The 27,564-nt window shown below is 40.9% G+C and overlaps 1 protein-coding gene across 2 annotated transcripts in view; it reads left to right on the top strand.

Annotated features, from left to right (window-relative positions):
* Positions 1-27,564, top strand: part of LOC126183453 (integrator complex subunit 12-like) — a 91,919-nt gene that overhangs the window by 32,791 nt on the left and 31,564 nt on the right. For both annotated transcript variants that reach the window (XM_049925449.1, XM_049925448.1), the window contains exons 3-4: positions 6,915-7,102; positions 24,686-24,845. In XM_049925449.1, coding sequence (XP_049781406.1) covers positions 6,915-7,102; positions 24,686-24,845 — 348 coding nt within the window. The remainder of the gene's footprint in view (positions 1-6,914; positions 7,103-24,685; positions 24,846-27,564) is intronic.

The following is a 27,564-nucleotide window of genomic DNA, read 5'->3' as shown; positions in this document are numbered from 1 at the left end:
TTCACAATACATGTCACCTGATAACCTGTTTGCTAATTTTTCCTGTACCATCTGGCCCACATACTCCTATGGCTACTATGTGGCAGCCACACTTTTGTTACTGATCTAAACTTACGTTCTGTGCTAGAAGCTTCCTGCACCCTACTGTGAAAAGCATCTGGAGGCAGCCCTTCCCCTCCTAGTGCAGAAAGCAAACTAAACTTATTGGTTACTGTGAGCTCAAATGTAGTTGACAAAGTTGAAAAGCTGTTCCCTTTCACCCATTATTTGTTAAGTTTACCCCATTCTCAAGGTATGTGTATCCCTCTTCAACTTATTTAAAGTTTCGCATCATCTAATCCAACATGACTGGGACAAATATGACTGGGACAAATATTTGTTTCCTGTTTAGCGATAATCTTGTCTTTGTTGCAGAGCCTATGGTTCCATGGGAGACCCTCAATGAGTTTCCCATTCAATTCTCTGCTACAGTCACACCACTGGAACTCTAACCCACAGTCTTTACATTCCACTTTCTGTCCAACTACCATATAACGACCTCAGTACTTACCACACACTGGAACACACAAAAAATGCTGAAACATATAACTAAATCACTTAACACACTTTACAGGAATCTTTGTTATTTGTGAGCTGCAAAAACCAGGCCTACAGTTAAACTCTTCAGGTGCATGATATAACATAAATAGTTAATTAATTTCCCTTAAAGTAATACCTCAACACTCGCACAATAATATTTAACTGTTAATCCAGCATATGGTGCAATTTTACGTCATAATTTTAAAACAAAACCTCATACTACAAAATCAGTTGCGCAAATGAAGGATGTATAAAGGAACAAACTTGTATATAAAATATGCTTTAATTTCTTTTCCTAATGAAAATTTTCTATTTCTCGCTAGTAACACAGACTGCAGCTACACACTGACACCAGTGCAGAAATGTGTAGAATTCCTAAAGAGTAAATAAAGATGCATCTAGTTCTGCTATTCAGTGAGCCAGATTTGTTTGCTGGTTGTGAAAAATTCAGTGTGGAGAGCAAGACTATTTGTAACAAAAAAAAAATATGAAAAATTGTGGGAATTTGCACAGTGGAGCAGTACCATCACAAGCAATTTTTTCAGGGAGAGCATAAGGGAACAATTGACAGGAATGGGGGAAAGAAATACAGTAGAAGAAGAATGGGTAGCTCTGAGGGATGAAATAGTGAAGGCAGCAGAGGATCAAATAGGTAAAAAGATGAGGGCTAGTAGAAACCCTTGGGTAACAGAAGAAATATTGAATTTAATTGATGAAAGGAGAAAATATAAAAATGCAGTAAATGAAGCTGGCAAAAAGGAATACATAAGTTTCAAAAACGATATCGACAGGAAGTGCAAAATGGCTAAGCGGGGATGGCTAGAGGACAAATGTAAGGATGTAGAGGCTTATGTCACTAGGGGTAAGATATATACTGCCTACAGGAAAATTAGAGACCTTTGGAGAAAGGAGAACCACTTGCATGAATACCAAGAGCTTTGATGGAAACCCAATTCTAAGCAAAGAAGGGACAGCAGAAAGGTGGAAAGAGTATATAGAGGGTCTATACAAGGGCGATGTACTTGAGGACAATATTATGGAAATGGAAGAGGATGTAGATGAAGATGAAATGGGAGATACGATACTGTGTGAAGAGTTTGACACAGCACTGAAAGATCTGAGTTGAAACAAGGCTCCAGGAGTAGACAACATTCCATTAGAACTACTGACGGCCTTGGGAGAGCCAGTCCTGACAAAACTCTACCATCTGGTTAGCAAGATGTATGAGACAGGCGAAATACTGTCAGACTTCAAGAAGACTATGATAATTCCAATCCCAAAGAAAGCAGGTGTTGACAGATGTGAAAATTACCGAACTATCAGTTTAATAAGTCACAGCTGCAAAATACTAACACGAATTCTTTACAGACGAATGGAAAAACTGATAGAAGCTGACCTCGGAGAAGATCAGTTTGGATTCCGTAGAAATGTTTGAACATGTGAGGCAATACTGACCCTACGACTTATCTTAGAAGAAAGATTAAGGAAAGGCAAACCTACGTTTCTAGCATTTGTAGACTTAGAGAAAGCTTTTGACAATGTTGATTGGAATACTCTCTTTCAAATTCTGGAGGTGACAGGTGTAAAATACATGGAGCGAAAGGCTATTTACAATTTGTACAGAAAGCAGATGGCAGTTATAAGAGTCGAGGGGCATGAAAGGGAAGCAGTGGTTGGGAAGGGAGTGAGACAGGGTTGTAGCCTATCGCCAATGTTATTCAATCTGTATATTGAGCAAGCAGTAAAGGAAACGAAAGAAAAATTCGGAGTAGATATTAAAATCCATTGAGAAGAAATAAAAACTTTGAGGTTCGCCGATGACATTGTAATTCTGTCAGAGACAGCAAAGGACTTGGAAGAGCAGTTGATCGGAATGGACAGTGTCTTGAAAGGAGGGTATAAGATGAACATCAACAAAAGCAAAATGAGGATAATGGAATGTAGTCGAATTAAGTTGGGTGATGCTGAGGGAATTAGATTAGGAAATGAGACACTTAAAGTAGTAAAGGAGTTTTCCTATTTGGGGAGCAAAATAACAGACGATGGTGGAAGTAGAGAGGATATAAAATGTAGACTGGTAATGGCAAGGAAAGTGTTTCTGAAGAAGAGAAATTTGTTAACATCAAGTATAGATTTAAATGTAAGGAAGTCGTTTCTGAAAGTATTTGTATGGAGTGTAGCCATGTATGGAAGTGAAATGTGGACAATAAATAGTTTGGACAAGAAGAGAATAGAAGCTTTCGAAATGTGGTGCTACAGTAAAATTCTGAAGAGTAGATGGGTAGATCACGTAACTAATGAGGGAGGTATTGAATAGAATTGGGGAGAAGAGAAGCTTGTGGCACAACTTGACTATAAGAAGGGATCGATTGGTAGGACATGTTCTGAGACGTAGAGGGATCACCAATTTAGTATTGGAGGGCAGTGTGGAGGGTAAAAATCGTAGAGGGAGACCAAGAGATCAATACACTAAGCAGATTCAGAAGGATGTAGGCTACAGTAGGTACTGGGAGATGAAGCAGCTTGCACAGGATAGAGTAGCATGGAGAGTTGCATCAAACCCGTCTCAGGACTGAAGACCACAACAACATGTTAAGGAAAGGAAGGTGTAACAGGATGTTCCAAAGACTAGCCCTAAATAAATAGGAATATAAAAGTGTCAAGAAAGGCTAGAGCTTTGTAGAAATGGTACAACACAGTTACAGAACGAAAATATAAATACCATTAATCGAAAATCCTTTTTCCACATGAACTTAAACCTGTTTCTTCACTTCAGTTTTGCCTTCCAGCTTCTTTTTAACTAAAAGTTTTTTTTCTCCTAGTACAGTTTCCTGTCATGTTTTGTCTGTTTGGGGGGGGGGGGGGGGGAGGAAGACAGAAGACAGTTGCTTCACATCCTGTCCCTCTGGGGGGGGGGGGGGTTCTTAGCGCTGATTTGGCTAGATTAATAAATAGTTTTTCTAGTACTTGGGGCTCTCTCTGGTTCACTGGGAATCTCGTCTTTCCCTGCACATTACCGTATTTACTCGAATCTAAGCCGCACCTGAAAAATGAGACTCGAAATAAAGGAAAAAAAAATTTCCCGAATCTAAACCGCACCTGAAATTTGAGACTCTAAATTCAAGGGGAGAGAAAAGTTTTAGGCCGCACCTCCAAATCGAAACAAAGTTGGTCCATTGTAATATGAGACACAATTTAGGTCGAATGAATGACGATATAGCTACAGTAGTTTGGTTCGAGTCGTAAGCTTCGCAGTTAAGCTTTACCACGTAGCCATTGCTATGCGTCAGGCGCTCCATCCGTATTTATACTGGTACCCTTCCTTTTTCACGTGCTTCGTCTGGTTTGAATCGATTGCTTATTTTGCTTTGATCTGATAAGTGCCGTTCTCTTTGTTATAGGTGTTTGCGTCACTCTTAAGCAGAAAATGCATTACTGCACTGTGTCATGCATTGTTTGTCGCATTCTGATAGTGCGTGTGTACGGCCTGTCGCGGCATGGCTTGCTTTTGTGCGCGCTATCGCCGCTTACAATTAAAAAAATAAATAAATAAATAAATAAGAGGAATCATCTCATTAGCGAAACAATGGCAAGAGACTGCTATTTGTTGTTACTTACACTGCTGCTTTCTTTGATAATGATCAACAAGAATGCGTATGATAGAACATGTTCTGAACGAGAGTTACGCGAAAATTTTTCTCTGTTTGAAAATCTTTGTGGCCGCTTCTTTATTACATCAAATTCTGCACAGAAATTAGTCATCTTAGATTTAAAAATCTAGTCACTTGCCGTGCTTCATTTCTGACTGTATCACTATTAGGCATAAGAATAATATGAATATGAACATGACACGATACGTATGTTCTTCTGCGTTTGCTGTTGTCTCACTCTAGTTTCGTAGTTTATTAGGCAGACAGGATTTAAATGAGATAGCAGCAAACACGAAAGAACACATGGCAAAATGTTTATATTCGTATTATTCTTATGGTGAAGAGAATACTGTATGTGATTCAAATTTCATCAGGTTCCTATTAGCAACCATCTCTTCTCACAGATAGGAAAAAATTCAGAACGTAGAGTTGGCCATATTGACAAACATCCCAAACAGCCTTGCCAGTCAGATTTTCGTAGTACACTGAAATTGTGCTACATTTGAAGATGAACAATACGGAATTTGTATTTACTTCGTTGGATAATGTATGAAAATGCAGTGGTCGAAACTCGTGGCGGAGAAAAAAAGCTCGTCTTCCACTTTTTTTTTAAATTTATTTACTGACGCAGAGGTTTTGGTGCCAGTATTTATCTTTGTGCCTACAAAGCATGCCCGCGTAGCACTACATATATTTGACGGCAGAAGTTAGTTGTGGCGGCATGTTCCAACATTTTTCATAACTTCCGCTTGCTTGCACTCGTTTCTAAGCCGCAGGCGGTTTCTTGGATTACGAAACCCGGAAAAAAAGTGCGGCTTAGATTCGAGTAAATACGGTAGATTTCCCAGCATCAGAAAACACACCTACCTCATTCATTAGCAGCTCTGGATGTATGTTTCTTTATTCCATGAGAAACCTATGCATTTCATCTTCATACTTGATTTTTCCTGCTTCGTGACTTATTATTGTTAAACATGTGCTTGTAGTTGCACTCCAGAATTCATCATCTGTTTCACACTCACTTGGTGTGAAGCCCTTTAACATCCACTGCTTCTGTTAGAGAGGTATTGTCTCCCGTATGATACTTCCGTGTTAGGTGTGTGCATAAAAGTGCACCAAAATTCGGGCCTTGGCATGGGTAAAATTGGAAAGTTGTTGGGTGCACTGACAACTGTAAGTAAAGCCATAACATTACAAATTGTGATTTTTAGTAACAAGTCATAAATATGTTGAGACAATTGATTATGTTCCAATGAAATTACTGCTTGTAGGAGATCTTCATCTTCAGGGATTTGCAATAAGCTTTCTCTTTGTGCTGATGCATGTGAAAAATGAATTAACTAGTTGAGTGAATTGCAACTTCCTGTGTGGGATGCATGCTATTACACTGCAAATGGTCTTTGACAGATATTTTGTAAAAACTGACAACATTCTAACTCTCAGAAAGGATATCAGAGTACTGCAAAACATTGTCATGTGTTTGACAAAACCTCTTTTTATAAAATATATTTGACATTTATTTTACAGTATAATATGTGTCTAATGCAAGGTGTTAAAGCAGTGCAAAAATCCCAAATGGTTTGAAACTGTTGAGGATCACAGACATCCAGAGGAACCAGTTTGCAAACAGTCAGGGACTAACACGGATTTGCTGCTTAAACACCATGTTAGTCACATAGTGAAATGTCGCCTTTTCCCCATAATACTGCGAACTGCAGATCAAGATGAGTTTAAGGACTCATCTGTCTTGTTGTATGATACACACAAGCCTTCATCACTGATTGATGACAGTATAGAAGTGGTATTATGAGAGGGGAATTTTGTGAAGAGTGAAGTTACCTCTGAACTATCTTAAGATCATAATGATGTGCACAGTGTACTCCAATTATTGGAGAAATTCGCTAAAGCACAAAACAACATATCCCTTGACCAAACTGCTCATCACTGTTTTTTTCCACTGTAAATTTCTTGGTGCTAGCTGATGGACAACTAAAGCGAAATAGATGCATGTCCATTGTGTTGTCCATAGTGTTTTTTATGGATAGATCTACACACAAACTGAGGAAAATTTAATATGTTCACAACGAGCAAAATTATTATGCTTTCAAATGATTAGACATTTTGGCTGCATTGTAAGCAACCATGAATGAAAGTTCAGCTCTTTGTCCTACATAAATTAATTTCTTCTTTTGTCAAATCCATAAGCACTAATACATTTCCTCTAGCTTAGCATCGTCCCTAATTTTGTAGCGGTGGGTATGTTATGTTCCAACAACAGTTCAGTTTAAAAATGTGTTGTTTTCATACATATGTGTGTTGTATATGTGGTGAGAGTGCACACCTTTTTTAAAAATTACTTTCAGGTTTAACTGTAGTTCGTATTTTAATAGTTTTTTATTAATGATCCATTGTGTAACTTGCCACGTACTGTGACTGTGAATGTTGTTTTCAAATAATCCCAAACAAGTAGTTGCAAATAAATACATGAATGTGTTCCGGCAAATATCATGTTCTTATTTTGAAGGTCTAATAGAATGCCTAGTATCAGTAACCAGGCTTCCATTTATTTTATCTTTCACAAATATATTATAAGATAACTATAAAATATCTTACTGAGATTTTATGGAAAAAAGGTAAAAATTTCAGATCACATCTGATATTCATCCGAGACTTCTTTATATTCAGGTGGATTCAGTCCCCGATGTTGCAGATAGTAGCACAAGAAAAAAGAATCTTGAGATAAGAACTGTAAGTTTACACATTGAAGAAGCACCGAAAGATTCACATATGAATGAAGAATTTGATGATGAAGACAATGACTCTGAGATCAACTTGGAGATACTAGAAGAGGATCTGACCTGTATTGTCTGCAGGTGTGAAATTTTGGTATTATTTGTTGTGGTTAGAACAGAATTGTAATGTTTTTAAGTTTTTGCTACATCCCCATCTTCCCCCTTCCCCCCCCCCCCCTCTCTCTCTCTCTCTCTCTCTCTCTCTCTCTCTCTCTCTCTCTCTCTCTCTCTCTCTCTCCCTCTCCCTCTCCCCCTACCCCTACCCCTATCTCTCTCCCCCCCTACCCCTATCTCTCTCTCCCCCCCTACCCCTATCTCTCTCTCCCCCCCTACCCCTATCTCTCTCTCCCCCCCTTCCCCTATCTCTCTCTCCCCCCTACCCCTATCTCTCTCCCCCCTACCCCTATCTCTCTCTCCCCCCTACCCCTATCTCTCTCTCCCCCCTACCCCTATCTCTCTCTCCCCCCTACCCCTATCTCTCTCTCCCCCCTACCCCTATCTCTCTCTCCCCCCTACCCCTATCTCTCTCTCCCCCCTACCCCTATCTCTCTCTCCCCCCTACCCCTATCTCTCTCTCCCCCCTACCCCTATCTCTCTCTCCCCCCTACCCCTATCTCTCTCTCCCCCCTACCCCTATCTCTCTCTCCCCCCTACCCCTATCTCTCTCTCCCCCCTACCCCCTTCTCTCTCTCCCCCCTACCCCCTTCTCTCTCTCCCCCCTACCCCCTTCTCTCTCTCCCCCCTACCCCCTTCTCTCTCTCCCCCCTACCCCCTTCTCTCTCTCCCCCCTACCCCCTTCTCTCTCTCCCCCCTACCCCCTTCTCTCTCTCCCCCCTACCCCCTTCTCTCTCTCTCCCCCCTACCCCCTTCTCTCTCTCTCCCCCCTACCCCCTTCTCTCTCTCTCCCCCCTACCCCCTTCTCTCTCTCTCCCCCCTACCCCCTTCTCTCTCTCTCCCCCCTACCCCCTTCTCTCTCTCTCCCCCCTACCCCCTTCTCTCTCTCTCCCCCCTACCCCCTTCTCTCTCTCTCCCCCCCCTACCCCCTTCTCTCTCTCTCCCCCCTACCCCCTTCTCTCTCTCTCCCCCCTACCCCCTTCTCTCTCTCTCTCCCCCCTACCCCCTTCTCTCTCTCTCTCCCCCCTACCCCCTTCTCTCTCTCTCTCCCCCCTACCCCCTTCTCTCTCTCTCTCCCCCCTACCCCCTTCTCTCTCTCTCTCCCCCCTACCCCCTTCTCTCTCTCTCTCCCCCCTACCCCCTTCTCTCTCTCTCCCCCCTACCCCCTTCTCTCTCTCTCCCCCTCCTACCCCCTTCTCTCTCTCTCCCCCTCCTACCCCCTTCTCTCTCTCTCCCCCCCCTACCCCCTTCTCTCTCTCTCCCCCCCCCCTACCCCCTTCTCTCTCTCTCCCCCCCCTACCCCCTTCTCTCTCTCTCCCCCCCCTACCCCCTTCTCTCTCTCTCCCCCCCTACCCCCTTCTCTCTCTCCCCCTACCCCCTTCTCTCTCTCCCCCTACCCCCTTCTCTCTCTCCCCCTACCCCCTTCTCTCTCTCCCCCTACCCCCTTCTCTCTCTCCCCCTACCCCCTTCTCTCTCTCCCCCTACCCCCTTCTCTCTCTCCCCCTACCCCCTTCTCTCTCTCCCCCTACCCCCTTCTCTCTCTCCCTCCTACCCCCTTCTCTCTCTCTCTCCCCCCTACCCCCTTCTCTCTCTCTCCCCCCTACCCCCTTCTCTCTCTCTCCCCCCTACCCCCTTCTCTCTCTCTCCCCCCTACCCCCTTCTCTCTCTCTCCCCCCTACCCCCTTCTCTCTCTCTCCCCCTCCTACCCCCTTCTCTCTCTCTCCCCCTCCTACCCCCTTCTCTCTCTCTCCCCCCCCTACCCCCTTCTCTCTCTCTCCCCCCCCCTACCCCCTTCTCTCTCTCTCCCCCCCCCCCTACCCCCTTCTCTCTCTCCCCCCCCCCCTACCCCCTTCTCTCTCTCCCCCCCCCCTACCCCCTTCTCTCTCTCCCCCTACCCCCTTCTCTCTCTCCCCCTACCCCCTTCTCTCTCTCCCCCTACCCCCTTCTCTCTCTCCCCCTACCCCCTTCTCTCTCTCCCCCTACCCCCTTCTCTCTCTCCCCCTACCCCCTTCTCTCTCTCCCTCCTACCCCCTTCTCTCTCTCCCCCCTACCCCCTTCTCTCTCTCCCCCTACCCCCTTCTCTCTCTCCCCCTACCCCCTTCTCTCTCTCCTCTACCCCCTTCTCTCCCTCCCTCCTACCCCCTACCCCTCTGTCTCTCTCTTTCTCTCTCCCTCCCTCCTATCCCCCTCTCCCTCCCTCCTACCCCCTACCCCTCTGTCTCTCCCTTGAGTGTTTTAAAGGACACAGAATCAGGGGATGGTTGATGTCTGCATTTACTTCCTTGTGTTGAGGTGGTTGATATGGATTAATGTTACAGATGAGGGGAAAATGTTAGATATTTGTCACTTGCTGTATGTATAAAGAATCAGTTACAACAGATTTTTCATGATGTTCATTCAGGTTTAAACACATGATAGTGATCCATATGTTAAAATAAAATAGTCTTCTAAGTTTTGACCTGATTGCTAAGGCATATGACATGCAGAATGAATATGATGAGTGTTCACAGTATGCATGAAACCATTACAGATGATCGTCTCCGTGTTTTGTGGTATCACGTATTAACATAGCTGTATTTAAAATGGGTGCCTTTTCATTGTGTGATATACATGTCGTCACACTTAATTTTCCTCACTCACTGGTCAACTGTGGATTATAATGGTTTATAGGTTCAAATGGCTCAGAGCACTATGCTACTCAACTTCTGAGGAGGTTTATAGGTCAAAGTCTGAATGAGAACAATAACTCAAGAAAGGAAAGTGATTGGTACATAATGAGTGTGACATTGCTACTATAGTGCAGTATAAAACTTAACACATGATGTTCTGTGATCCACTAATATGCTTAATATTCAATTACATGTTTGAAATTAGGGTAGCAAATGATATGAAGATGAGATAAGAAAATGGAGACAGACAACTTACTGAGATGGCACTGACACATCATTTAATGGACAAACAGCAGTGGATGGTTGTTGGCAGGTTGGGTGAAGATTGAACTCACAGGTAACCAGGTAGTCGACAGCTTTTACTTTCCAAAATTCGTGTGAAAACAATCTTACCACAGGTTTGCCAACCATAAGGGTCAGACAAAAGCTGCCAGAGCGTATGATGCTCACTGATGACCCATAGTGCAACAAAATGAACCACATCCTGTCAATGATCTTGCATTGCTGCAGCCACTAAAGGATCAAAATATTAAATATTGTGTACAAAAGGCTTTGAGAAGTTGGTATATTCAATGTCACCAGCCAATTATATACCTCGTTGCAATAGTCTATGACATTGATTATAAATCAGTGGATTGTTACATTTAAAGATTGAGGTAGATTGTTATGTTCAAAGATTGATGCCCAGTTTAGCTTGAAAATTGACCATGTAGCTGTTCTGCTATGGAAAGAAGAGACACCCAATTATCATTGGGGAAACTTCTCTGAACAGGGTATCTACCAATGATGCACTATGTGTGATGGTGTATTTTCAAGAGGGCAGTACAATACTCCATATCTTTCATTGTGGAAATAAACAGGCCCATAGAGATTGAATTATTGGTGGTTGTATTGATGTCCTTATGTTGCCACAGAAGTTGATATTTTCACTGTAGAAGATGATAGAAAAGGTCTCAAAGTGGGTACAAATAATTCCAGTATTGAATTTTATACTGCATTGAAATGTGCCAGCTCAGGCTCCTGATGTGAATCCTACACAGTTGTCGCAATGAGAGCAGCATTGGAAGGAGGTCATTCACTCCTAAGGAGCTCAAAGGCATACATACTCCGCAATCCACCATATGGTGTGTGGCAGAGGGTACCTCGTACAACTAGCATCTTCTCTCCCTGTTCCATTCCCAAACAGAACAAGGGAAAAATGACTGCCCATATGCCTCTGTACGAGCCCTAATCTCTCTTATCTTTGTGGTCTTTCCACGAAATATAAGTTGGCGGCAGTAAAATTGTACTGCAGTCAGCCTCAAATGCTGGTTCTCTAAATTTCCTCAGTAGCGATTCACGAAAAGAATGCCTCCTTTCCTCCAGAGATTCCCACCCCAGTTCCTGAAGCATTTCTGTAACACTCACATAATGATCAAACCTACCAGTAACAAATCTAGCAGCCCACCTCTGAATGGCTTCTATGTCCTCCCTCAATCCGACCAGATAAGGATCCCAAACGCTTGAGCAGTACTCAAGAATAGGTTGTATTAGTGTTTTGTAAGCGGTCTCCTTTACAGATGAACCACATCTTCCCAAAATTCTACCAATGAACGGAAGACGACTATCCACCTTCCCCACAACTGCCATTACATGCTTGTCCCACTTCATATCGCTCTGCAATGTTACGCCCAAATATTTAATCGACGTGACTGTGTCAAGCGCTACACTACTAATGTAGTATTCAAACATTATGGGATTCTTTTTCCTATTCATCTGCATTAATTTACATTGATCTATTTAGAGTTAGCTGCCATTCTTTACACCAATCACAAATCCTGTCAGTCATCTTGTATTGTCTTATAGTCACTCAACGACGACACCTTCCCGTCCACCACAGCATCGTCAGCAAGCAGCTGCACATTGCTATCCACCCTATCCAAAAGATCATTTATGTAGATAGAAAACAGCGGACCTACCACACTTTCCTGGGGCACTCCAGATGATACCCTCACCTCCGATGAATACTCACCATCGAGGACAATGTACTGGATTCTATTACTTCAGAAGTCTTCGAGCTACTCACATACTTAGGAACCAATCCCATATGCTTGTACCTTAGTTAGGAGCCTCCAGTGGGGCACTGAGTCAAACGCTTTCCGGAAGTCAAGGAATATGGCATCCGTCTGATACCCTTTATCCATGGTTCGCAAGATATCATGAAAAAAGGGCGAGTTGCATTTCACAGGAGCGATGCTTTCTAAAGCCGTGCTGATGCATGGACAGCAACTCCTCTGTCTCAAGGAAATTCGTTATATTCGAACTGAGAATGTGTTCGAGAATCCTGCAACAAACCGATGTTAAGGATATTGGTCTGTAATTTTGAGGATCCGTCCTTCTACCCTTCTTATATACAGGTGTCACCTGCGCTTTTTTCCAGTCGCATGGGACTTTACGTTGGGCAAGTGATTAGCGATAAATGCTAGCTAAGTAAGGAGCCAATACACCAGAGTACTCTCTGTAAAACCGAATTTGAATCCCATCAGGACCTGGTGATTTATTTTCAACCCATTCAGCTGCTTCACAACCCCAGGGATGTCTATCACTATGTCCTCCATACCGGAATCTGTACGAGACTCAAATGGCGGTACGTTTGTACAATTCTCCTGCGTGAAAGATTTCTCAATTGCTAAATTTAAAATTTCAGCTTTTGTTTTGCTGTCTTCCGTTGCCAGGCCAGACTGATCAGTGAGAGACTGGATGGAAGCCTTCGACCCGCTTACCGATTTTACATAAGACCAGAATTTCCTTGGGTTCTCAGAAAGATATTTTGCTAATGTATGACTGTGGTAGTGGTTTTATGTTTTGCGCATCGCTCTTTTTACAGCAACACGAATCTCTAACAACTTTTGCCTGTCCTCATTCTCCCGATCTTTCTTGTACCGCAAGCGCAACTGTCTTTGCTTCCTGGGCATTCTCCGAATTGCGCTGTTAAACCACGGTGGGTCTTTTCCATCCGTAACCCACTTTTTTGGCACATACTTGTCCAATGCGTGATTTACAATGTGTTTAAAATTTGCCCATAATTCTTCCACGTCCATCGTACCGGAAGTAAATGAAGTCAATTCATTTACTAAGTGGGATGCTAAGAACTGCTTATCTGCTCTTTCTAGTTAGAATGCTCTCCTAGCCTTCTTGACCGTCTTTTTAACTTTCGTAACCATAGTCATAACATCATGATCACTAATCCCTGTCTCAACACTGACACCGTCAATGAGGTCTGGTCTGTCCATGGCTACCAGATCTAAAATATTTCCATTACGCATGGGCTGTCGATTTAGCTGCTCAAGACAGTTTTCGAATAATGTGTTCAAAAGTAATTCACACGATGGCTTGTCTGTACCACCTGTAATGAATCCATAGACATCCCAGTCTATACTAGGTAGATTGAAGTCGCCTGTGACTAATAAAGCATGATCCGGGTACTTCTGCGGTACAGAGTGTAGACTCCCTTTGAGTGATTCTAGAACTGTCACGGTGGAACCTGGTGGCCAGTAATAGCACCCAACAATTAACTTTATTTCTCCTAGCCCTGTTAAACGTGTTCAGATAACTTCACAATCACACTCCACTTCGACCTCAGTAGACACTATATTTTTGTCAACTGCAATGAAGACACAGCCTCCTACGGTGTCTAATCTGTCTTTCCGATACACGTTCCAACCCTCACTAAATATTTCGGAACTTCCTATCTCAGGGTTCAGCTGGTCTCTGTCCCGAGCATGATTTGCACGCCACACGCTTCCTGGATGGCAGTAAATTCAGGAACTTTATTCCGAACACTCTGATAATTTACTGCTATTATCTTGATAGCTGAAGTGGCTTTACACTGAGCATGTTCCGATTTCCTTGCCTGCACTAGTGAGTGTTCATCAGGACACCTCGCACTACTGCCTAGCCAAAAAAAAAACCCATGGCATGCCACAAGTACTCTGCTACCCAAGTAGCCGCTTCCTTTGTGTAGTGCACCCCTGACCTATCTAGGGGCGTCCTACAATTCCCCACCCAATAGTGCAAGTCTAGAAATCTGCAGCCTCTCTCTCTCTCTCTCTCTCTCTCTCTCTCTCTCAAAAAAAATAGGAAAACATCGTATTAGGTGCTCGTGATATAATTTCATTGTGGATTATCAAAGTGAAGTCAGTTGCGAAATGTAGCAACAAACTCTTTGACCCAACCTGAATTGGTATAAAGTGAATTCCATTTTTACAGCAGCATGAAATTGCTAATTCCATAGTTACCATACAATCCATCTGAATCTGTATTCTGGTATTACTGTGTGCATGTAACCTTTGAATGTACAAAATTAACTTTTATTCACGAACATTAAAAATACAACAGCATTCAGTGAAGACAGATAACTAAGAACACTATAGTGTGGAACACCTGGAAGGAATGCCTTGATTGGCATTGATCCGGTGACATACCTTTGTGTCAGATGGTGTGGTGGCATTGTTGTTAGATATCCTGGAAATACATTTTTTTGATTGAGTTGCAGATTTGTTCCTCAGAGGTGTATGCATTGTCAGTTTTGTATAATATCCCACAAATAGGGCAAACTTTGGTTCCAGGTACCGCACTGCTACTGTGGAACACTGGCTGTTTGAGTAATTGCACAGTGAAGTACACTTTATAGCATGTTAGCCAAAAAGTTTGTGATAGCAGTATAACCTGCTGTCATTGTTCTGATGTCATCGTTTTCATGAGGATGATGCCTGATGGAACTGGTCGCAGGTTCGGCTATTGGTGCCCTGTTTTGCTGCTTCGTGCAGATTTGCGCTAAGAGAGCCTCCACTGTACTTCGTGAACTTCACATATCCTCAGAAACACTCATTGGGTGTTGTCATGCCCACGTCACAGTATGGCGTTGTCTCCTCAGGAGGCCTCTGCAGACATCTGTCGGTTTCTGCCGATTAGTGGGCTACTGTTGTCATAGGAAGTGTTGCATACACTCTAGCAATAACATGCAGCGATTTTTTGAGGGATTTACTGTGGCATATTGCCGACGCTGTTTGCACTTGCATCATTAGTTACTGCTACGAAACATATGATGACAGATAACTAGAAACTGTGGAGCTGTCTACTAGATTGCATAGATATCACCAGAATTTGGATGGAGTCTTGTCACCACATTTCTTGCCTGATTCTGAGGTCAGTAATTAACTCATTTGTCAGCTTCTTGTAAGCTCTGTCTGGCAGCGGATGCTCTGTCAGATACCGTAGCTGCAGTTCGTTGGTCAAATTGCTTATCACCAAAGTATATTTCTTGAGGTCGTTAATTACATGTTGTTGCCAAAATATGTACTCCATTACCATGAGCCATGTTCGCAGTTGGGTGGGAATAAATGACAGGGCCCATAAATGCAGGCATGCCTTGAATGAACTGCTGTATCTGACAGACGAATGAATCATTGCTTCAAACTGTGATTGTGGCACTGTTTTAGAACTTATTGTTATGTGTGGTTGCAAACTGCAACTACTTACCTGACCTGCGATAGAAGAAGTATTAAGCCAAACTTCAGAACTGTCTCTGCATATATGTACACTGTGCTCTAATATGTGTGTGTGTTGCAGAATTAACATCATTTTTGTTGCATTGGACATGGTTCATGTTCAGAATCGTCGAGAGAGCAAGCTCCAAAATCTGTGTATCATCATGTAGCTAGTTAATCTTGTCAACGATGGCAGAGAATAGCCTGTTGCCGTAATTCATTACATTTGTGCATATTTCCGCAATTTGTCAAAAATGCCATTCATGTGAAAGCAGGAAAATTCTTAGGCAGGGCCACCAGTTATGTGACCTATTAGTCTATCCACGTAAATAATTGTGCACAACCTTGAAACATACAAAATTAACTTTTATTCATGAACGTTACACATATGAGAGCATTTGGTGAAGACAGACAACTAAAAGCATACAACTTACAAGCGACAGTAAAGATAAAAATGCACATTGGAGAACTAACATGTAAGGATTGCTAATCTCAAGAAACGCAAGCACAAAATGGATCACTGCCATCATCTATGAGGATCTGTAGCAAATAATGACCATAACGGGCTGATAGGTTTCATGGGGGACATACCCATTTTTCTAATACCAAAATTGTATCATGTATTAATAAGAAAATTGTTTTGCAGTATTAAAATTAATATATGGAAATATATGATAGAAATAATAGTGGATTGAAGTATTGTGGCTACCATATTAGTATACATCCAAAATACTAATGTAAATTCAAAAAGAAATTAATGATACTAATGCATCTCTTAAAATAAATAAATATCATGTTTACCTGCGTATAGGGGAACCTTGATTATAAGACAACCATCAGTTTTTTTTAAGAGGCTTTTCAAGGAAAAGTTATTTTTCACAATTTGGACCAGTCAAAATTATAAACTGTTTTATTGGTATGAAGTATCTGCCTAAGAAGTTAACATTATACCTATTCTAAATTGATGCCATTTGTTGATCGTCTAAATTATGTTCCCGTCATTTGTCAAGGTGAGCATCAACAAAACTGCAGCACAAAACGTGTAAGTACACCATTGGCCCCTATCTAGATTTTTACCATCTCCCGCAGAAATGAATACCATTGTTGAGTATTTGTCCAATTTTAAAGTCAATTCAATTCCGACCACAAGTGGATTCAGGCAAACAGCAGTTTAATCATGGTAGATGTTCCTAAAAAGCCAAATTACGCAGTATAGATTCCAATGGTTGGCAACAGACATAACTTGCTGCCCGCTCAATACTCCCCTCTCCGCACTCATCCAGTTCTCAGCTAAGTTGGTATCAGTGTTCCCCTTCCTTCCTTCCTTCCTTCCTACCTACCTTTCCGTAACGCTGTGCTTGAGCAGCTGACACACTGACTGAAATATCTTCTGTGTTGCAAGTCATATGTAACAACAGCAACAATTATGTAAAGAAAAGATTGTAATCAAGATTCAGTCGAATTCTCGAACTTTCGCTCGTCCCATGGTCTACTGGTGTCTGTTTTTACCATCTCCATGACAGTTCTTGGTGCCATAAAATTATCCCAATAATTACAGTTCGTTTTATAAGATTTAATTTATTTTTCAGGCATTTCATTCAGGATTAATTTTCCTTCTTGTTTCATCTGAATGTCGCCATCATGTTCTAAAGCTGATTACCAACTTTTAATGTTTTTACCCGATATTCTAATACGTGAACAGTGACCAAATTTGTCATTTGCAACCCACTTAGTAAATTGTCAGACTCTCACAGTCAAGTAAAATATTGATCTCGGTTCAGAATAAAGTAATGTTTTTTGAAAGACAACATTTGCACTTCTGAATGTTAGCTTTACTTGAAAAGCAGCATTAATGTGTGTACATGGTACCCATACATGATGAGAATTTTTATTACAAACCTGTTCCAAAAAGAGTTTGTAAGATGATAGAATTTAGTGCTATTTCCTCCTGAGCTTTACAAAATTGTCAAATTTTAATCAGAACAATAGATCTTGTAGTGACTAGTTCATAGTTCCTCGCATATCTGTGGCACTAGCGCTGTGAGAGTTGAATGTCCTTTGACTGTCCGAGTAACATTGATACCATATCAAGCACTTTGGTGTATCGGGAAATCTTCAGTGTGTTCAGACACGAGTATCATTTGCCCATCCTGCCCTTCCGAATTCTTCAAAATAAGTCTGGACGTGACCTCAATAGCCAAAGCTTCATCTGTGAAGCTAAAACAACCACTGTGTATTCTATTAAACAAAGTAGAAAGTATTAACCTCAGTGGCAATAGTTAAATCTGTGAATATAAGATGACATTGTATTTTTAGAACAAGTCTGGGAAAAAGTCTTGTTGTATAAGTGGGTAAATGTGGTACACGTTGATACCAAGCAGGAAAAGATGGTTAAATTAAAGAAAGGCTAGCATTTAGGCAGATTAATTCAATTATTTAGTGTATGTTTACATGTTGTTTGTTATTGACCTCGTCTCTATCGAACTGGTGGAGAGATAAGGGCAGATATCTGTGAACTGATGTTGTTGTAGATTGTGTACACCTGCAAGACTTAACCTTTTGAATGACATCCAAATATAGTTAACGGAAACACGTGACGTCAGTTGTTACTGTCGAATTCTTGTGAGAGTTTTAGATACACTAAATATTGTTCTATGAAAGCATGTTTTCATTTACTAACATCGATATGGCACATAAAGAAACTTGGTAGCACAGGTGAACTCTGGGATGAGTAACTTGGAATTGATTTCAGCCATTAAAATTCATCATATGGAGATGATGAAATCCACATGTTGGATTTGTGGATTCATTGAATGGGAGCTCAGACAGAACATCACTTGCATAAGTAACATCACATGCTTCAAATTTGATGTTTCTTCAACACATCTGCAAAGTTTCAAAATATTCAGACAGATGGCTGAGCATAGTGAACTAGAAAAATTGCATCTATGCTAGACAATTGTTATAAGCAAATGCTGTTGTTGAATTTTTGGCTGCAGAAAAAGAAACTGAATTCCGTCCATAGACAAATTCAGTTCACAATGGAAATAAGAAAAAATTGGGTGCTTTCTATCTTCGGATGTTTTGGTATGATGCAAAGATGATGGCCCTTTGGGACATGCAGTATATGGGAAACCGATACATGCAGTATTATACTTATGTACAAACAACTGCCACCATCCTTCACAGATGATGAGTGTTCTCAGATCTCTGGTACATAGATGAGAGCAGTCTGGAGGACAAGCTTCTACACTTGAGAAGAGTTTTTGAAGCCAATGGGTACTCTCCACAGCACATACATACGGCACTACTAATTAAAGCAACAGTCAGTATAAGGAATGCAGACAAAGACACGGAAAGTTTTAAATCCATGGCTTTTCTGCCACACATGGGAAGCCTGTCGACAAAAATAGGATGGATAGTCAGCAAACACAAAGTGAAAGTGATTTTTCACCCTCCACCAAAGACAGCAGCACTCCTGGGTACCGTAAAAGATGATTTGGTGTTTGGAAGCCTGGGGTTTACAAGGTCCCCTGTGAGTATGGCCATTCATACATCACGCAGATGACACATACAGTCCGCGAGAGATGCACATAGCACTGCAGGCACACCGGGCTCTTACAGCATAATAAATTGGCGGTGACTGAGCACTGTATTGACACTGGACACATTACGGTGTACGATAACATCGAAATTTTAGCCTTGACTTCATCTTTCTGAGACTCGGTAGTGAAAGAAGCAATTGAAATTCGGTTGGCTGATTTCTTGACGTGCTGCATGATTGTATGGTAGAGCACTTGCCTGCCATGTGGGGAGCCTGGGTTCAGTTCCTGACAAATGCAAGTTTTTAAATGAAGGTGCATATTCTACGAGCAAATTTATAAATAAAGTTGCATGTTTCATGAGCATTTCTGTGCAGACGAAAAAATTAATTTGCAATTTTTTAAATTTAAATTATCTTTGTTAACAGTCTTAAAAAAGATTGATTTATATTTGTAATGGAATTTGCAGTTTTGTGTGAGGTATGTAATTAGAAATAAGACGATCGTTTTTCACAAAATGGCAATTCAGTATGTGTTAAGCAGCGTATATTTGATGAATTTTATATTTAAATGATGTAGGTATCAAAATGAATGGAAAAAAGAAGAAAACCATGACTGAAATGACTCCATCCAGCTGTTAAGTCTCAAGAGTTACTGATTTTTTCCATCTTTATGTACAGGGTGATTACAATTACAGTTAAAATTTCAGACTGCTGTAGATATAGCACCACTGGTCAGAATGACTTCAAATTGCAACAGAATATTATCAGAGAAGTGGCAGAATAAAAATAAATAATTAAAAAATTTAGCAATAGATGGCACTGTAGATATCATAATTTAATAGTGGTCAATGACAAATGAATCATACAACAGTGCCTAAGGTGTATGTTTGTCGTTAAACTGTACTACTCAGTGTGCATGTGTGTACAGGCATGATACTGTTAGTTACGTAAGCCCATCCACCACAGCAAGGTCATATCATATTGGATGGAAACAATTGGTTTTCAGTTGTTCTGAGGCCAAAAACTGCATAAAAAGCATCAATCAGAATCAAATCTGGTTATTAATTTCCATGTGACTGGTGCAAAACATGTTCAATATGCTGTCCACCGTTTTCTGCAACAAGTTGAAATCAAGAAACTCCATGTTCCAGAACTGATCGAAGTGTTTCTGGGGTCACATTCAGAATGTGTTGTGCAATGTGTGCCTTCAAAATGCAGCTAAGTTTGCAATCTGAACACTGAACACAACATCTTTCAGATACCCCCACAGCCAGAAGTCACACAGATTAAGATCAGGTGATTGGGACAGCCAAGCTGTAGGGAAATGATGGCTGATAATTTTAGCATTTTCGAAATGGCAGCATCAGCAGCTGCTTAACTGGATTTGCAAAGTGCGAAGGTGTGCCATCTTTCATAAAAATGAACCCATCCACGCTGTTGGAGAGCTGGAATGACATGGTTGTGCAAAAGATACTCTTAGCGTTTACCAGTTATGGTACAGGTAACAGGACTGGAAGCACCTGTCTCTTCGAAAAAATATGGCTCTATGATAAATGACACTGTAAAACCGCACCACAGAGTGACCTTTTCAGAATGAAATGGTACTGGTTGATTTGCATGTGGAATTTCCGTTGCCATATTCGACAATTCTGTGTATTGACATATCCTTTCAGATGGAAGTGGGCTTCATCTGCCCACAAAATCTTCCACGGCCAATCATTGTCCACTTCCATGGGAGCAAGAAATTCTAAAGCAAAGGTCTCTCTTGCTGGCAGTTTAACAGGAAGCAGCTCATGCACATGGGTAATTTTGAATGGATAGCAAAGAAGGATGTTTCATAGGATTTTACGCACCATGCTCATGGGTATGTCCAATGTTTGGGCAATTGTCAAGTGCTACATGTTTGCACACCACCACTCGTCTGCCCCTGCATTGCTGTGGCCACTGCTTGTCCTGACATTGAATCAATTCTTTTCCTCCATCTACCATGTTGCACACCAAAATAACGCATCTTTTCGAATTTCCAAATCATTTTCTCCAGACCCACAGCAGTCATCGGACCAACACCGTGTTCCAAACCCTTCAGTGTCCAGCACTTCTGCAGAGTGACGTGTGCACAGTCATTGTTCTTGTAATACAGCTTTATAAGCAGAGCGCAATCTTGCTTTGAGACAGTCATGGTCAACGTCGCAAGCACGAAAGGAGGAAAAGTCGTGTACCTGGCATGTTCATACCAACTTCAATGGTCGTGCGCATGACAGGTGTTTTCATTTACATATTCTGTCACGTACAGCGCCATCTATTGATAAATCCCTTCTCCGATAATATTCCGTTGAAATTTGACGTCATTCTGACCAGTGGTGTTATTTCTACAGTATTTTGAAAGTTATAACTGTAATTATAATCACATTGTATTTTATGCATCACCAAAATGCTCTTAGAACATGACCTTTGTTTAAGAATTGGCATTGGCTGGTAATCGAACCCAAATCACTCACGTAGTAGATGAGAACTCTACCATGAGTCACACTGCCTTTTGAAAAGCTTACCTTATTGTATGGCATTAAAGAAGCTTGGAAAACTTCAAAGTTAATTTCCTCAAAAATTTTCGATAGTTGAATTGGATTGCTTTGCGTGAGTGATATTTGAGTTCTGACCTTCCGTTACCATACACACAAAAAATTACAAAAATAAAGTTGAGGCAGCCTCTTTTTTAGCTGAGAAAAAGGCAATTGGTATGATCTGTTGTGTTAGTTTACTGACTCCATGTTAGTTGGTTTTAAAGTGTCTAGGAGTTACAGCACTGTTATCCCAGTACATATTGTACATCTTGGGATTGATGACAAGTAACATAATATAATTTTTTTTTTAATGCACAATTTACACAGGAAGTTTGCTCTGTGATAACATTTACATGATCATTTTACAGAAAGCTATACTGAATTTGGGGCTGGCTCAGGTGGTGGTGTTGCCACTAACCAATGTCAATACTGAAACAAAGGATATTGTTCCTATATTAACCTTCAGTTTTAATGTAAAAACTTTCAGTCCTACTGTTTTGCAAACAAAAGATGCTAGTATTCCGTTGCTTATTTCTCACTTAACATTATTGTTCAAAGAAACAAAGCTGTTTAAATATTTTGAAGATACCCAAAATTTGAAGAACGGCCAGTGGCACAAGGTAACAGATTGCTTGACAGGATAAAACTACTGGGATTTAAATCCGTCTGACATTCAAAATGCAGTTCCATCATAGGTTCCTTAAATTGCTTTTTTTACATAAATAAGAGCACAGACATTGCTTCATCCTGTTTTTTCAAGTTCTCCCAGAGTATTTGGTAACAAAATAATCAATGGACGTGATGCAGACTGTTGGTGTCCAAGGAACACACAATTTTGTTGTGCAGGGGTCACTTGTATACTCAACTTCTGTCTGTCCTTCCCGGTGTTTTGTCTGCTGCCTGCCCTCACAGGCACACCAGCATATCGATCGCTGCAGCATTTGGGGTGTCATCTGTCAGTCGTTTTGCGCAGCATGTGTTGGCATGGTGGCGTCAGTGGGTCCATCAATCAGCATTTCCTTATGTTTGCTGGAAGTCTCGTTTTTTGCCCTAATCAACCAGGCATGAGTTGCCAAGCCTTGCTAAAATTGTAGCCAGTATCAGAGTTGATTAGCTGGTTCTTGGTTTGTTTCTCAGTAAAAATAGGTGATGCATTCTCAGGGACATTATGTTGGACCAGGACTGTGGTGTCGTATTCCATGCCATCAATGTTCTTGGCGTAGAGTGTATTGTGTGTCTAATATACAATTTGCCACATTGGCAGGAGATTTGTTACAACCTGTTCTTATGAAGTGCAGGATTATCCTTGACTCTTTGCAGTAATGCTCATGTCCTAGGAAATGGGTAGAATACAGCCTTAATGTGATGTTTCCAGAGGATCTGTTCTCTTGGCATTTCTCAAATGCACAGACCTGCCTCAAAGATTATAAAATAACTGTGTACCTATACACCTGCTACATTAAGACACTATGGAATTCTCAAGGCCCACGAAGGTGTTCCACTTCACCCCATCATTGATACTGGTACCCCTCTTTGTACTTGAAGAATCCCTGATGGATATGTTTTTAGCCCCTATTTGGACAAATGCCCCCATCACATATGCAACTCGGTGGATGTTGGACAACAGCTGAACAATCACCGTAAGACGTAAAGGGGTATAACATCCTCTTATGGTTAATTTGAAATAGATACTCCCAATCTTTTCAGGTATGTCCTGACCTAGATTTTCTCTCTTGATAGAACACACTATGGGCAGATGAAAGGGGTCGCAAAGGGTCAGACCAATATCATTGGTTGTGACCAACTTGTGCGTGCAGCACTTTGGAGATGAAGCACTGGCATCTGCCTGCCTGAAATGGACCTGCTTCTTTCCTTAACAGAACGTCACCACATGGAAGATTCCTCACACATCTGGACTTCATTCACAGGAACATCAGATTGATAATGCGGATCATCAGATTGATAATGCGGATCATTGTGGATAGTGAGCTGTTCTTTCTGGTTGTCTTGGAGAAGAGGAAGGTGAGTGGAATATTGGGTCACAGCATATACTGAAAATTCACTGACTTATAAGTGCATGCACCATCCAGTGCAGAGAACTGGTTTACTGAAAATCTTAAATGTGTGTTACCTGACCTGGAGCACTGTACTTCAAAACAGTGGAGGAATGTGAACGAGGTGTTGACATTGCATTTGTATTGTACACTGGGACAGTATCAGAAAAAATGTGATTAAGACTGGGTTTTGCTCACCTCTTGAGACACAAGCATTACTGGGGTATGTGAAAAATCATCTTGCACTTTGGAAGACCGAAGTGTGTTAAATTCCCTGTCAGTGTGGCAAATCATATGTCAGACAGATGATGTGCACTGTCAAAACGGTACTGAGAACATTGATGACACACTTGTTTCATGTAGCCCAACAAGTAAGTGGTTGTATAACATTGTCTTTTGCAAGTAAATGGTATGAAGTCCAGCAGCATTAGAGTCTTTGCTCTAACATGTGCTGGGACTATGTCATCGTGGAATTAACAACACAAACTAAACTAATCAATCGCATCACTAGCTACAATCTCAGTGAAGCTTGGTACTCAGTACTAGGTGTAATAAGGTCAATGAACGAATCTTTCAGCAAACATAGGGAACTGATTGTTCATATTGATGGAGCTGGTGTTGTGACCGCACAGACATATGCTGCAGGGAGCGAATTGTGATCAGAACACCAAATGCTGTGGCAATCTATAAGCCTCTGAGAATGGACTGGGGTTATATCACTAGGAGGGTGGATGGTGAGAACATAAATGGCCACTGAGTTATCAGATGGTTAGTCCATCAGCTCAACTGATGATGCCAACAGATTGATCACCAAAATACTCGTATTGTGCTGTTTGGACGCCAGCAACCTGCAGTACATTGGTGGATTATTTTGTCACTGTATCTTTCCTTTGAAAACTATCATTTTGTATGTAGAACTCTCACTCTTTCATACATGTACATTAACAGCTGTATTTGGTATGTGGAGAGTTGTAATTAATACAGTGGCTGCTAATGTACTGTCCGCTCAATGAGCTCTAAAGTCTTCAACTTTATTGTTATTTATGTATGTTTGTGTATGATTGTCTGTTGTAACGTACCTTAATTAATTCCAGATGAGCAGTCTACCAATTGCTTAAGATATCTTGACATACTAAGAGGTTGTCGTTACATTAATTGTTCATGTAGCCTCAAACAAGTTTGCTCTCCTTCCAGAGGAATGGATGTGGCTCCTAGGAATCGCCTCATTGAATGCACAGAGTGCCATTCATTATACCATCAAGAGTGCCACCAGCCACCTGTTGGTGAAGCTGATATGGAAGACCCAAGATCAATATGGTACTGTACAGACTGCTTGAAAACAATTAACAGAGCTGTAAGTATAAGTTTTACACTTCTGAAAATATAGTGATCAACATAAAGTAAGATTTTTGGTTTGCAGCATTACATAAATATAAATTGAAGTATTAATCTGTGTCGATTTACAGAGATGTACAACAAGGACTCAGCGATAACAACAGAAATTGGTTTTTATTCTTTCTCAGAAATGTTTGATAATCTAATAGACATATTGGAGGGCTAGTTTCCAGGGTCACAAATAGAATGTGTTCCTGTTTACAGTACTTGCTATGTACATTAGTAGGTGTATGCAACTGCCTCGCATACACTAGAGCACCATAAAGAATTGTTGTTGTTGTTCCAAGATTTGATGTAAAGGGGCCGCACACACCATAAAAGGAGGAATTATCCCCTCCCCACCCCCGTTTGTGGGGCAGTGGTCAAAATTTATCCAGGTTTGTTGATTTTTAGTTTCCCCTTTTTTTTTACATTGTAACATTTGGTCGTCTTCCATGAATTTTTGATACCACAGCCTCTTGCAGGGGCCTGAAAAGTTTGCGCAAAAATGCAGAAAGTGATGGAGAACATACTGTTTTGTAGTCTTCAGTACACAATTCAGCTCGCCGAAACAGAAATAAATCGTTCTAACTCGATTAGAATAATGCAGAGGAGTCAGGAATTGTGATGATCAATGAAAGACTACTGTTGTTTAACTGAGCAAAGTTCGCACCCACAAGTAACAAGTATGAAACATTAAAGCTTGTTCTACCATACTCAGAACCTGACGCAGTTCAGAGACGATTTCTGCTCTTCATTCCTAATTATGTAAAGGAACTTGCTTGTCTTAAATGTGGAGAAAAATCTCAGATACTGAGCACATGGCATGCTGTAATATAGTGGGCGGCACACAAAGAATGAAACACAGATAAATTCTTAATCCAATTGAGTTCACAGTTTCACAAGATACACACAACATATCGTTCAGCCAAAACCCAATGATGCCAGTAATATGAAAATGATAGGCTGCTACTCACCATATAGTGGAGATGTTGCATCACAGACAGACACAATAAGAGACTGCTAAGCAGTTGAGCTTTTGGCGAAAAGGCCTTCTATACAAAATGCGTATGCCACACACACACACACACACACACACACACACACACACACACACACTCTCTCTCTCTCTCTCTCTCTCTCTCTCTCTCTCTCTCTCTCTCTCGTGTGTGTGTGTGTGTGTGTGTGTGTGTGTGTGTGTGTGTGTTGTCTACTAGAAGAAAGCCTTTTGGCCGAAATCTCACTTGTTCAGCAGTTTGTTTTTGTTATACTTGTCTGTGACTCAACATCTCCACTATATGGTGAATAGCAATCTAGCCTTTCATAATACTGTCATTATTCCAGCCTGGATTTCACATGTTAATGTCAGTCATTCTTAAATCCATCTGAGGCTTAAGCAGCCATTGACACAAACAAAATCGCGACACATTCTGGAAGGGAGCTTAGTACCTTTCTGTGTGACCGACAGTGATCGAAGAACCTTCCTGGTACAGACACGTGGCTCTTGTATTTTTTGATGTGGACAGCAAACAAAGCACACATCCCAAAATCACTTGCAGTTTTTGCAGCAGCACCCAGTCAGCACACTTTATGACTGCAAAATTATTTATATCATTGTTAGTTGAAGTTCTCTAAATAAATCTCTACTTTCTCTATGATCTTTAGAATCCTTTGCTTGATAAGTCTTAAATTTTTAACTTCAGAATTTTTCAAATGGAACCAAATGTAGATGGTGGCCTCTGATTTCTCTCAGTTTTAATTTCTGAGCCTAGATAAAATTAAAATGTTGTCTTGAATCCTGGTGCAGTGCTGTTATCTTGTCTTTGTAGCGTAGTAACAAAGGTTACTTAATTTAACTCATTTAACAAATTTTACTGATGAAAATTGGGTTTTTCTTAATAGTTAAGAAAGTAGGTAGGTAACCACATAAAACTTCCGCTATAGGTTTTTATGATAAACTGAACTTAATTTCAAACATAAAATACTCTAACTTTAATATTGCACAGTTCTGATATTTTGAAAAAAGTGGAATAATTCAAAAAGTAAGAGGTAGCTTCGTGAAAACTTGTGCCACATAATTCCAAAAGCAGAACTTTCTAGCATGTAATTTTACATGCCTCGTAGGATTTTAGAAAAAGTAGATTTTCGAAGGAAGTAATTAGCAAACCATTTGAGATTCACAATATTTGACTTTTTCATAGTTTTACATAATCTGACCAAGTTTTGAAACAATATTTAAAGATTTAATTTTAAATAATATATGGTGCAATCTCTTTGTTAGCAGCTCAAGGCATATGCTAGGCTCTGCTGTCTCAATCTTAGTCCAGCGACGAGGAAAGGTCAACATTCACAGCACTTGCCTGCTTCCCCACATCATCCCCTATCTTATTTTGTGACAAGACTTTATTTTATTTTATTAACAAAATCAATTGTTGGAAGGAAGAACTTAATAAAACCTCACATCCCTACTACAGTCTATTACTAACAATTTCCTTACTTAATAGTAGATGTACAAAAACTGTTACATATAAAGGATCAGTCACCTAAAACTTGCACCACAAATATTGCAGAAATGGGAAGTGCTATTGATGTGTGGTTTTTACAGAATGGATTGATAGTGATACATACACTCCTTAAATGTTACAGTGCCCATCGATTGCACCATTCAACCTGCATAGTTGCTAGGTATTATGATTTTA

Source organism: Schistocerca cancellata, chromosome 4, assembly GCF_023864275.1.
Source record: "Schistocerca cancellata isolate TAMUIC-IGC-003103 chromosome 4, iqSchCanc2.1, whole genome shotgun sequence".
Classification (NCBI taxonomy): Eukaryota; Metazoa; Arthropoda; class Insecta; order Orthoptera; family Acrididae; genus Schistocerca; species Schistocerca cancellata.
The sequence above is the reverse complement of the archived record's forward strand: the minus strand, read 5'-3'. Positions and strand labels throughout refer to the sequence as shown.